This window comes from Lycium barbarum, chromosome 6, assembly GCF_019175385.1.
Source record: "Lycium barbarum isolate Lr01 chromosome 6, ASM1917538v2, whole genome shotgun sequence".
NCBI lineage: Eukaryota > Viridiplantae > Streptophyta > Magnoliopsida > Solanales > Solanaceae > Lycium > Lycium barbarum.
This window is the reverse complement of record NC_083342.1, coordinates 6,940,081-6,952,868: the sequence shown is the minus strand read 5'-3', so window position 1 is coordinate 6,952,868 and position 12,788 is coordinate 6,940,081. Positions and strand designations below refer to the sequence as shown.

The 12,788-nt window shown below is 33.5% G+C and overlaps 1 protein-coding gene across 1 annotated transcript; it reads right to left on the bottom strand.

The window, feature by feature from the left end:
• Positions 1-1,788: 1,788 nt before the first annotated feature.
• Positions 1,789-11,664, bottom strand: LOC132600645 (serine/threonine-protein kinase Nek5-like). Its single transcript, XM_060313950.1, has 13 exons — positions 11,038-11,664; positions 10,856-10,922; positions 9,629-9,741; positions 9,506-9,551; positions 9,255-9,335; positions 9,125-9,167; positions 8,971-9,020; positions 8,083-8,164; positions 7,625-7,674; positions 6,574-6,647; positions 4,682-4,733; positions 3,980-4,606; positions 1,789-3,687 (listed from the first exon to the last, which is right to left on the bottom strand). Exons 1-13 carry the CDS (start codon positions 11,133-11,135, stop codon positions 2,038-2,040), a joined length of 3,033 nt encoding a protein of 1,010 aa, XP_060169933.1. The 5' UTR covers positions 11,136-11,664; the 3' UTR covers positions 1,789-2,037.
• Between the last annotated feature and the right edge of the window lie 1,124 nt (positions 11,665-12,788).

The following is a 12,788-nucleotide window of genomic DNA, read 5'->3' as shown; positions in this document are numbered from 1 at the left end:
TATATAAGTATATATAGTATATATATTAAGTTATACACATATATAAGTATATATAGTATATATAGTATATATAGTATATATATTAAGTTATACACATATATAAGTATATATAGTATATATAGTATATATAGTATATATATTAAGTATATATAGTATATAGTACATATTAAGTATATAGTATATATAGTAGATATGTATATATAGTATATATATTAAGTTATACATATAGTATATATATTAAGTTATACATATATATAAGTATATAGAGTATATAGTACATATATATTAAGTATATACATATATATAAGTATATATATGTATATATAGTATATAGTACATATATATAAGTATGTATAGTATATATATTAAGTTATACATATATATAAGTATATAGAGTATATAGTACATATATATTAAGTATATATAGTATATATAGTAGATATGTATATATATTAAGTATATATAGTATATATAGTAGATATGTATATATATATATAGTATATATATTAAGTTATACATATATATAAGTATATATAGTATATTAAGTTATACATATATATAAGTATATGTAAGTTATACATATATATGTATACGAAAAACACTATTCTGTATTGTTGACTTGCTGTTAGGCTGTTAGTCAGTAAATATTTAAACTTTAATTATAAAGTTGTATAACATATGAAAATATAGCTACAATATACAAATAAATACTATAATATATATATATAATACAAAAAACAAAAAAAAAATAGATTTTAATCACTCCAAACCGGACCGGTTCCGGTTTGAGGTTTAAAACCGGTAAACCGGAACCGGTTAAACCGGAACCGGTTAGGCGGTTCCGGTTTTGGAACCGGAACCGGCCGGTTTCCTAACCGGTTCCATAACCGGTTCCGGTTCCAACCGGTTAACACCCTTACTTAGTAGCATAGGAAAACTTTTTCATGCCATTTGGTTTTAAATATATGTAATATGCAACTGTGTATTATACTAAATTAATCACTATTAATATAACGTCTGATTTCCACTAATCTCCTCCGTAACCAATTTATGCCACATATCTTCTTTCTTAATCTGTTTATAAGAAAATTAGTGTGATTTGGCCCGTGCTAAGCCCGGACCTAAAATTAAGATTAAAATTAAATTTGCAATTACATTTTTTCCCTCTCTTTGTGATATGCAAATTCCGAAAAACTAAAAGCTCTCCAAAAATTTAAATTGTACAAAAATATTAAAAAATTGAACAAAGACTTTTTTATCCTTGTTTTAGATTATTTTTTTTTAACCATTATTTATTTATTTATCTATGGATTTTATTTAAATTTAGACTTTTGGAATTTCTTGAGATCCAACTCAGCTGTAACATCTGTGTGACAGGTGAACTATTAACATTTTCTTCCAAAAAGAAGAAAAATAATTTATTTCAAGAGACATCAATTATATGTGCTACATTTATTCTTTTGTGGTGTTGCTTAATGGATCCATTTAAAACATCATTAGGAACAAAGGACATGATTGAAACAATTGGTGTATTATAAAACAGAATGACCAAGCAGCAAAAGCTTGTCTCATTAACTTGTCAAGCTACTTGAAGCTATGTTACTTTGACTTTTTAAAAATGATGTCTGATGTGTATGGAATCCTCTAAAAGTAGTTTATTTTTAGATGATAATCTACTTATCGTTCTCAATTTATGAATGATTGTAGCTGGAGCAGGGTACGAGTAAATATATCTAATACATTAGAACTAAGTGACGAGAATTAAAAGTTTATGCATAAAAAATTACAGCAGAGTACAACATATCAAAATCGTGATAACAGTAAGTAAAAGGTAATGTTACAAGACATTCTTACATTTCGCGAACAAAAAATTGTTCAGATTTGTCTGCTCTCTATTTACAATTACTAGAAAGAAAGAATAGCTAACATACTAAAGGCCAAAAGACTCAATTGGAAGTTGAAGATTTAAAAAGTAAAAAGCTACAAAGTGTAGAGATACACTAATGAAATTGATGAACATTCAATCTGCATAATGGATCATGAATTACGTGCAGAATCGTCGAGCATCATTCCTTTTAGACTCTTAGCCAACCAGATAGCTGTCTCCCTCGGCGACACCTTGTCCTTCCCGAATGGTTTAAGAACAACAGAGAGCTCTTCTAATCTGTTATTCTCCAACAAGTCAGCCGATAATTCTAACAGCCCTTCAAGTGCCTCGGCTCTCTGCCTAAAAGATTTGACATCTAATATTTCCTTTACTGGTCTTTCCTCCTCCACGAGTGTTGCGTTGGTCTTTGTTGGTTCTGAAGAAACTAAATCTAGACCTGAAGAGTTGGGACTGCTCGGGTTTCTAACATCCATTTCCTTATTATGGACACTATCCGATATATTGGATTTAACACTCATCGATCCAGAAGTAGACGATTTGGAAGCAATAGGAGACCCTAGATTTCTATCAAGCTCATCTCTTACCACATTCATAAGTTTCCCAACATCAACATTTCTCTCCAAATCGTCAATCACTGGTTGCTCAATACCCACTCGGAAACTACTGTGCCTTATGACATGTATGATATCATCAAAAGCTGGTTTGAGCTGAGACGAAGCTGCTTTTTCAAGAACCACATTCGGTGGAACACTTCCCTTGTTTTGGCTGGCTGAAATAGGAGAGGTGGAAGGGGAGGCACTTTCGGGTGTTGAGGAAAAGAGTTCCTTGGGAAAAAGCTTGCCATCGCCATCGGCTTTTGAAGTAAGGTTAGAGTGGAGAAGATTGTTTTGGCTCGAGGAAACGAGTGGAGTAGCAGGAGAGACACTTTTTGGTGTGGAGGATGACGACCTTGCCATAGACTTGTCGTCACCACAGGCTATTAAACTGGGGTTCATCAGATGCAAAATATCAGACACGGTATCAGGCTTGCTTGCTATGGAATCACCCTCAAAAAGAGCAGTCTCTATCAAGCGCGGAGACGCAGTATCCACAGCTACATATGAACTTGATCTCTCTTCACAAGCACCAAGGCCCAAGCTTCTATGATTCTCCTCAAAATTTTCAATGGAGCGTGCTTCAAATTTCTGGTTATTGTCCTGGTTTCCCCTTGAACTATAAGCAGTATCTGAGTGTGATGATGTAGTAACTGAAAAGGAAGGTGTTGATCCTACGGTTTCGGTTTCAGCAGCTTGTTCATGGCTTCCACGTGTTTGTTCGGACAAGTTAATAAAATGATCTGTTGCATCATCACAAAGTTCAAATCCTTGGATCGACACTGAAGAAGAAGCAGAATTGCTGCTCTCTGTTTGCGTTCCTTTTGAAGTTCCTGATGAAACCTTTCGAGAAAGTATCTTTTTCGCATGTATATGACTACCATCAGGATAAGAATTAGGAATTCCTTCAGGACCGTTCTCTGTAGCGTGTATATGATAGCCATCAGGAGAAGAATTAGGAATCCTTTCAGGGTCATGCGACTGGTTATTTGGACCACACTTTACATCATTGTTCGCGGTATTCAGGGCATCATGATCCACTTGCAGTAGCCTTCCAGAAAACGACGGTTGCTTAGTCAGGTTAGGTGGGGTTCTCTGTCTTGGCCTTGTAGGTAACCTATCATCGACGACTTGTCTTATTGTGCCAGAGGGAGAGATTCCCTCGTTTCTTGGTTTAGTCTTCGGGGTGGACTCAGCGGTAGGCAACTGCAAGGAAAAGGTAATTAAAATATACTCCCTCAGTCCCAATTTATGTGAAGGTGTTTGACTCGACACAGAGTATAAGAATGAAAAGAAGACTTTTGAAACTTGTGGCCTAAAATAAGCCAATAGATATTTGTATGGCACAAAGTTAAATTGTTAGTAAATATAGAAAGGCGTCATTCTTTTTGGGACTGACTAAAAAGAAAGGAATGACACATAAACTGGGGCAAAGGCTGTGCATATTATCAAACTCTAGTCAAGCGCTAGTCAAGATAAGAGATTAGGGACTTGATACCTGATTCTTCAAAGTATGAATTCCTTGATTCTGCTTTGATGCAGGAGATGGCATCTGTCCATTATATTTAGAGGTAGGAGTAGGTGAATTCGGTTTTTGAACTTTCGGTGATGCTTCAATGTTAGTTTTGTTTGCACCAGTACCACCGACCTTCGCCTTCCCGCCTCTCATTGGAGAACAATGTTCTCTCACTTTTCCCTCTTTCAAAGCCAACATAATATTTTTTATAGTTGTCGGTTGCTTAGCTTCTGTATCACATTTTTTCTCTTCATGCGAAATATTCTTAGAGTCATAGTCCTCTGCATCTTCCAGAGAAGCATCGGCTTCGTGATGTTCCTCACTAGAATAATGTTGCTCAAAGTCTTCATGATCAACAAAGGCAACATCCATGTTGCTGCCTTTATGGTCATCATTGCAAGCCACTTCCTGCAAGTTCTTCTCGGTTGACTTCGACCTATCTTTATCACTGGATGAACTAGTACTACTTTGGCTTTCCGCCATATTCTTTCTGGAGTCATGACCAGCAGTGAGAGGCTTTTCAGGAGAACTTAATGGAGGAGGACTAAAGGATGGTCGGTACTGATCCACATAAGGCTGCAAATATGGGTGCTTCAGGAGTTCCGATGCCTGAAAATATTGAGGTTTAGACAAATGACATGACATTCTGGCACAATAGTTTAATTTCAAGTTTTGTAAGCTTACAGTAGGCCGATGCTCGGGGCTCTTCCTCAGCATTCCTCGAATAACAGTTTTTCTGGGAAAGTGAAAACAATATCCAAATAAAATATAATGACAATGAAATGCACCATCTTAAATAAGCATATAACAGAAGAAAAGGGCATTCACAATGTCAAGATTGAGACTTGGATATGTTGTCCGCTGAAAATTGAAAAACTTTAAGTGTAGTATCTATGCATTGCGATACTATCATACGTACAAACCATATCAGCGCTAACTAAAGAGAGAAGAAAAAAGATAGGAATGATACAAAATTCTTCAATTTTAGCTTCTCAAAGTGTAATTTGCATTGCGATACTATCATACGTACAAACCATATCAGTGCTCACTAAAGAGAGAAGAAGAAAGATGGAATGATACAAAATTCTTCAATTTAGCTTCTCAAAGTGTAATTTGCATGGGTTAGTCTGAGTAATAGAGTAACCAACAATGAAGTGAAACCAAGTTGCTGCCTTACATTTCCAACAAACATTTAATCAAATAAGTCATAAGATAAGCCCATGAAACATAATGCAACTAATGAGATAAAAAACAAATGTTAACTCTAACGTAATGAACTGACAACTTTTCAATTACCCAAACAGTGGCGGAGCCAGGATTTCCGCCGAGGGGGTTCAAAATATAAAAAAGTAAACATAGGAAGAAGCTTAAGGGGGTTCAACATCTACTATATATACATAAAAAATAATTTTAACCTTGTAAAAACAGTGTTTTTTTCCGCCGAACCACCTCGGCTCTATGTGGCTCCGCCACTGTACCCAATTTCCCGAAATCTCGATTTGATATTCTAGGGCCTCTCCAGAAAATGATTGATGGAATTCCTAAGGAAATTCACCTCCATGATAACTTGAACAGGTTAAATCTTCCATAAAGAATATGAGTACACGTGATTTCCAATTCTAGTATCTCGAAGTATTTACATTTGTTTCAAACGTAAAGAAATTGTCATGTGTCACGAGGAAGGACAAGATAGACCACTGCACAACAATTTTCTTTGATAACTGAGAAATCCTCAAGGGCCAGTCGCGTACGGTTCTAAACTCGGTGGATAATGGGACCATTGCAGAACATTAACAGTCACAAGGAAAGAAGAAGAAAAATTGTCTCCTGTGGCTCTTGGCAAAAGGAAGCTGTCCTGACCAAGGAAAACTTAACGTAAAGACAGATAACATTGTGTCCCAAGTGTTTTTTGTGTGGAGATAAAGCAGAGACAGTTAACCATCTATGCCTACATTGTGAAGTGACTGAACAGCTGTGGAGAATTTTCTTTAACCTTAAAGGCATATCCTGGATCATGCCTGGAAAGATTACAGAAGCTTTACAGAGTTGGGAGGAAGCAGGGTCTGTGGCAAAGAACATAAGTAGATGGAGAATTGTCCCTGCTTGCATCTGGTGGACAATCTGGAAGGAGAGGAATTCAAGATGTTTTGCAAATATAGAGAATAGTATGCAGAAGATCAAACTGAATTTTCCAGTACCAGTTTCTCAGAAAAAAAAAAAAAAAAAAAAAAAGATCAAACTGAATTGTCTTTTGCTATTATGTTTTTGCTGTAAACAGATATTTTCAGATGATACGGCTACCATAATTGATGTGCTAGATTCAATATGAGGTAGATCAGTTTAGCTTCTGAATTACAATTGTAAATATGGTTTCAGTACAACCCATGTACTGTGATGCCCACTTTTATATATAAATATATACAATAGTTACCAGTTTCAAAAAAAAAAAAAAAAAAAAAATTGTCTCCTAAAACATGACTAAATATTTACACACAAATAATCAATTAAGCACCTATGAGTAGAAGCTTTAGCACAAAAAAAAAAAATTATGCTCGCAAAACGAAGGCTTGACTTACAAGGACGGAGAATAACAAGGTGGCAATGGACCAATGCATGATCTGTTAATTTTGCTTATCAGTCCTGCCATGTCCTGAATCATTATAAAGTGTATTAACTATAAAGTGTCAAATTCAGTATAAATAGCAAAAGGTTCTCATTTTGAGGAAACAAACATACACTAAGGCGAATATATGAGATGAAATTTCACTTATTTGCTCCTACAACCAAGACTCACCACATCATTCAGCGTTAACTGTTTTAAAGATTAGGCCACAGTAAATCATTGATCAATCACACTGATAGCTCCAATAGTTCACCGAAATTTTGTCTAGTTTGGTATTTCACCAGTTACTAAATCCAATATACTCATAGTAGGCCTCCTTCACCACAACATTAGTGGCACTCTTCTCAATTTTTGGACGCACTCTCGCTTTAAGTAGTTGAAACCTCTATGTGGAAAAGTTTCTCGACCTAAATCAAGTTAAATATAGAAATAGTACCATCAAACAAACATGTTTGTACGTCTTCCGACCATAAGTCCAGCATGTTGGAAGATCTTCTCATGCAGCTTCTAAGAGATTTGGATGGTTTTTGCAATAGAAGATGATGAACTATTGCTATTTCAGATTATTTTACAGTTAGTTTCATAGTTATCATCTAGATATTAGAGCTTTCCGGACTATATTTTATCCTTTACCATTTTTTTGAGAAAGAATATTTGTCCTTTATCATTATGAAATTATTCGTTTATTCTTATTACTTCGATTTGACTTTATCTTAATCCTTTAGTTAGAGATAAAATTTTAACGTATTAGGAGTCTAAGCTGAGTTCTCAATATAAGTAGGACAGTTCAACAATATAGTTGGAATTTGGATTTGCTTGTCACTTGAACTCGCTAACTTACAAAGGGCACTTCCCATCCCAAGGTCTCTACATATGCAGATTCAGTTTTTAAGCTTCCGTACGTAAATTAATCAATAAAGATAAAAAATAAGGTCAGTTTCCATTTCATTATATATTGGAGGAATTGAAATGGAGCTAACAGAAACAAATTCAAGAAGTCTTACAAATGCTTTAAATGCAGGACGATGAGCAGCCATTTCATACATACAGCAGCCTGGTCAAGAAATGAATGGATTTAAGACATAGAAGAAGCCCACAATGACACGATATATATATATGTGTATATATATATATATATATATATATATATATATATATATATATATATATATATATATATATATATATGTGTGTGTGTGTGTGTGTGTGTGTATATATATATATATCAAATAAACACGAGATTAATGCCACAAAAAACCAGAATCCTCAAAATTGGGAAAAAAGATAACTTTATGAAATGAAAGGCGTGGTAACATATGACATACAGAGGTTTGTATCTTCCCAAAATTATTGCAAATGAACATGCACACATAACAACTTCCATACAATTTGATACCATTTGCAAAGTAAAATTGCTTGAGATAATGCACTTGAACCTGGATGAAGTAAACGGTTAACATACCTAGGGACCAAATATCTGATTTAAAACCGTATGGGATATCCGTGAGAAGTTCCGGGCACATGTAATTGGGAGTTCCAACTACCTGGAATATAGAACAACACTATCAGCTTACTGAAGACATTTCTTCCACTGGAAGTTCTTGTCAACCAGTTCTATCAAGTGAGATCTTCCGTTATTTCTTGTTATTTTTTCTTTGGCCATCCAGGTGGGGACGGGCTAGGTCCATCCCCAATGTAATGCTCCTGAGTGTTCGCGTCCTTGGTTCCCATTTGCTCTATGTCTTTGCTAAGTGGAAAAATATTTAGAACAAAATGCCAAGTTTTATTTAGGCACAATATAGCACAGATTGGGCTAAATCATCATGCAAGTCCGTTGCCCATATATGATCCAAAATGACACGTGTTGGGCACAGAGGACATCATCAATAAATACCAAGGAGTATTTCCTAATAGTTTCTCATTGTTTCGTACTTTCGTTCGGATTCACGTATACTGAATATATCTTGAACATGTTCCATAATGGGCATGTTTCAAGATAATTCTTTCCTTCTATGGAATAGACGGTCAGATTGGAAGTTTAAGCTTCTAAAAATGGATCAGGGTTGAGTAAAGAAAATTCAAAAGAGGTGGAAATAAGATGCTGAAATATGATTGAAATGAGTCTATGCCAATTATTAACAATATAAGGGATATAAACCGATGAATCTGTATTTTGTCAGATTAACTTTTACAATGTAAGTAATTAACCAGAAGCATTAAAATACCAACTTGATTCACCCGTTCCATACTGTATCCTACATTTCATTTAAAGAAAGAATATAGAAACTAGTTTGAGCTACGTAGCTTAGGTGCAAATGACAAAGAAAAGCACCGAGTATCAGATACATACTGAAGAAGCCAAGTCATCAGCGTTCAACGTTTTCGCAAGGCCAAAATCCCCTGGAGAAAAAAAGTATAAGGAACGAAAATTATGCAGGCCTACATCAGAAAAAATCTAATACATTCATCTCTATGCAATAAAAGAACAAAAATATTGGTATTACCGAGGCGAACGTTGTGTTCCTTGGTCAGAAAGATGTTTGAGCACTGCCACAGAAGGGTGCAGAAATTACCTCAAAAAATAGATTGGAGACAGAAATAAATAAAATAATATTAACAGAATAAGATACGCACTTTAAGGTCACGGTGCAGTACAAAATTTGAATGCAGATATTCCACAGCCAACAGTATTTGAGTGAACCACTTCAGAAGTTTCTGCATTGTGAACATTTCCTTGAAGGATGAGACACCCGAAAATGGCAACTAACTGAAATTTATACTCGTAAATTAGATATACATTTGCTTTGCTATCTGTAGTGTACAATTTAGATGTATAATAAACATGTCCTTGTGAAATGATAAACTAAAATATATAGTCAACATACCTCCTCTGGAAAATATTGCCCATTTGCTTTTTTCATCAGTTCAGCCCTATCAAAATAGGCATCGTCAAAACTTAAGTTTAGCAGTTAAATTAATGAAAAATGAAAAGTTCCTAAGAGACTTACATATCACCACCTTCACAATAGCCGGTAACAATGCAAACATAGCAGCCCTTCTCTACCCATGCTTCCTTGAATTCGACAATATATGGGTGTTGAAGCCGAGCAATTAGTGCCATCTGCACAATGCAAGTTGCAATAAAATTTCGTTCAAGATTTTTAAATAGCTATGCATTTGCATTAATTTACATAGATAAAAGAGTCTCATGCACCAAATAAGCAGCAAGATCCAAGAGGAGAACATATTGAAATGAAAAATGTATATGATAGAGACAAAATGGAGAACAAATAGAAAAACATAAGAATTTAGAGATCAAATCGAGCGAGGAATCCATGTATACTGCTTGAAGATTCATTTAAATTCGCAAGCATAGTGTGAATTACAGATGTGTAATCTTTATTAAGTGATACGAAAACACTCTCAATGGAAAACAGAAGATACACAAGGAATCAGGTGGTAAAATCAGAAAAAAAAAAAAAAAAAAAAAAAGAGAGAGAGAGAGAGAAGGAGATTCCACTCTCAAACCAAATAGAAGTGAACGTCAAACTCAATAGTTGAAGGAAATAAACTATTCAGGACAAAAAACCATCATATTCAAAAAAAAACTAAGCTAAAGAAAATCTTTACTACTTCATCACACTCTATCTGAGCATATACTATTCAGGACAAAAAAGCCATCATGTTCAACATTTTTAGCTAAAGAACATCTCTTCTTCTTCCAGCACCAAAATTTCTGTATCCTTATTTATGGCAACTTCCAAAATCTGCTTATTTTGAAATGTGCTTTTCATCAAGAGTGCTTTTTGAAAAATATATTTTGGAGAGCAGTAGTTTGTGTTTAACTAATCAATTTGAAAAGCACTTTGCTAATATTAGAGCAATAATTTGTGCTTGGCTAAGGTTCCAGAAGTGTTTCCTTGGAAAAACTACTTTTTCCGAACTTCGGAAAACCAACTTCTGCAATTACTCAAAAGCCTGGACAAACACCTCTAACTCTATAAAGTAAACACTTTTGGCTTCCTAACGCTTGGTGAAACAGGCTATTAGTAACTCCAGAAGTATGTTCCTCGGACTCTTCAAAAATGTCGACAGGTGCGTGTCGGATACGAGAATCTGACACAATGCGATAACACTTTTGGAGAGTCCGGGCAATACAGTTCCATAAAGAAGTAATGCACAAAAGGCAAAAACAATGACCAAAATAAAATTGAAAAAACAACACAATGTACTACCTCTTGATGAGCAGATCTCCTGCAACGTTCCGTTTGTCGAGCTAATCGAATCTTTTTTAGCACATACCTATTAATTCAACAAACCCCACAAAAAAAAAAAATTCAAGAAACAAAATCAAAACTTTCATCAAATTCAAATCTTTATAAACATTCAAGTTTTTAAAAAAAAAAATTTTACTTACTTCTTTCTTTCTTGCTTGTGATTAACTAGAATAGCAGCACCAAATGCTCCACGCCCAATTTGTTCCATGATCTCATAATGATCCATTCTTGATTCCATTACTTACTAAAAACACTCAAACAAATCCAACAAAAAATATTCCAAGAATGTAAAAATCAGTCAAACCATTTTCTTTATCAGTCAAAACACTAAAGTTTTAATCTTTGCAGATCAATTCCCAAAGAAACAAATAACTTTGATGCCCATAAACACAAAACACATAAAGATTGGTTTTTTATTCAAGAATGGGGTTTTGAGTATTTGAGAATTCAAATGTAGAAGAACATTTTTATTAGGTGAAAAGAAGAAAAAGGGGTTGATCTTATGAGAGTGTGTGATGTACTGCTCCTAATTTTTTTTAAACTATATTATTGTTAGTACTATATAGTATAGTAATTGGTTCTTTATTTTGTTCAAGAAAAAGGGGTTGATCTGCAAAAACAGTTGTCACAGTTATCAACTATGAATGCATGTGTGGAGGAGCATCTATAAATTAATTAATTAATTATTTCAGTATAATAAGGTAAAGTGTTTCATTGATTAAAGTTGGTTTATCAGTTTAATCAGGTTATGGTGGTAGGTTTAGTTGCAACTGAGCTAGTACAACTTCCAACTAATTTGTCTCTCTGTCTGCTCTAATCTTTCTCTCTCACATAGTCACATAGTAAGATGGATGTACAATATACACGGTGTCCACTTAACCTTTTTTTTTTTCGTAAAAAAGAGTGTCCACTTATTAAGGGTTTGTTTGGAAAGTCACCTGGTAATTAGAATTGGTGTAATTACAAGGGTAGTAATTACACAGCCTAGTAATTACACAGTAGTGTAATTACAACGACCTATTTGTTAGTCATAATGTAATTACAGCGTAATTACAAGCGTGCTGTTTAGTTGCACAAGTATAATTAGTTTAATTTAAAAATAAAATTTAATTATAAAAAAGTTAAAATTAATATTTTAAAAATATGTGCCTTTATCAATGATATTAAATTAGTTATTCAATAACACATTGTTTCTTGAAAATATATTAATTAATAATCATATATTTGTAACTAATATTGTAAAAAATAATTGACATATATTTTTCAATTAATAATATTTAATTTTAATTAATTATAAAACTTTAAAGAAGACCTTCTTTGTGAGAACATCATGATTTTTTGTGAGAACGTCATGGATTGAATGTTTGACAAAAAAAAAATATTTATAAATATAATGCCATAACATTATTCAAATGTTTGACACAAAAAATCCATCAAATATAAGTGAAAAATAAACAACATGCAATGTGAAAGAAAATAACTTAAAATTGAAAATATAACCTAAATTCAAAATCCAAAAGAAAAAGTTTAACATAATGCTCTTATGTCAAATTCCAACATTACATAATTAGTAAGTGCTAACGTAACTTAAGTAAATAATTCAAAAGAAAGGGAAAATATAAGCCTATAACCTCACAACGAAATTCTAATTTAATAACGTCACTCGTTATATGTCAAGTTTGTTAATGACTTATTATTTTCAATATTAAGAGGTGTAGTTTTAAAAATGAGAATAATAACACGGTTTATGCTAAATGAATAAAATAAAAAGATTAAAAAAAGTACGAGTAATTACATACGAGCAATTACATGGAACCACAAGAAGTAAAGATTTGGAATGAGAAGAAAGGAAATGAAAAATAAATAATATAAAAAGAAAAATACATTTTAA

Excerpts from the sequence above, each read along its gene's own strand:
- LOC132600645 (XM_060313950.1), bottom strand. The coding sequence starts at position 11,135 with ATGGAATCAAGAATGGATCATTATGAGATCATGGAACAAATTGGGCGT. Across the intron at positions 9,336-9,505 it reads GGCAATATTTTCCAGAGGAG|AAACTTCTGAAGTGGTTCAC; the intron begins GTATGTTGACTA and ends TTCACAATGCAG. Across the intron at positions 4,607-4,681 it reads GCCCCGAGCATCGGCCTACT|GCATCGGAACTCCTGAAGCA; the intron begins GTAAGCTTACAA and ends CAATATTTTCAG.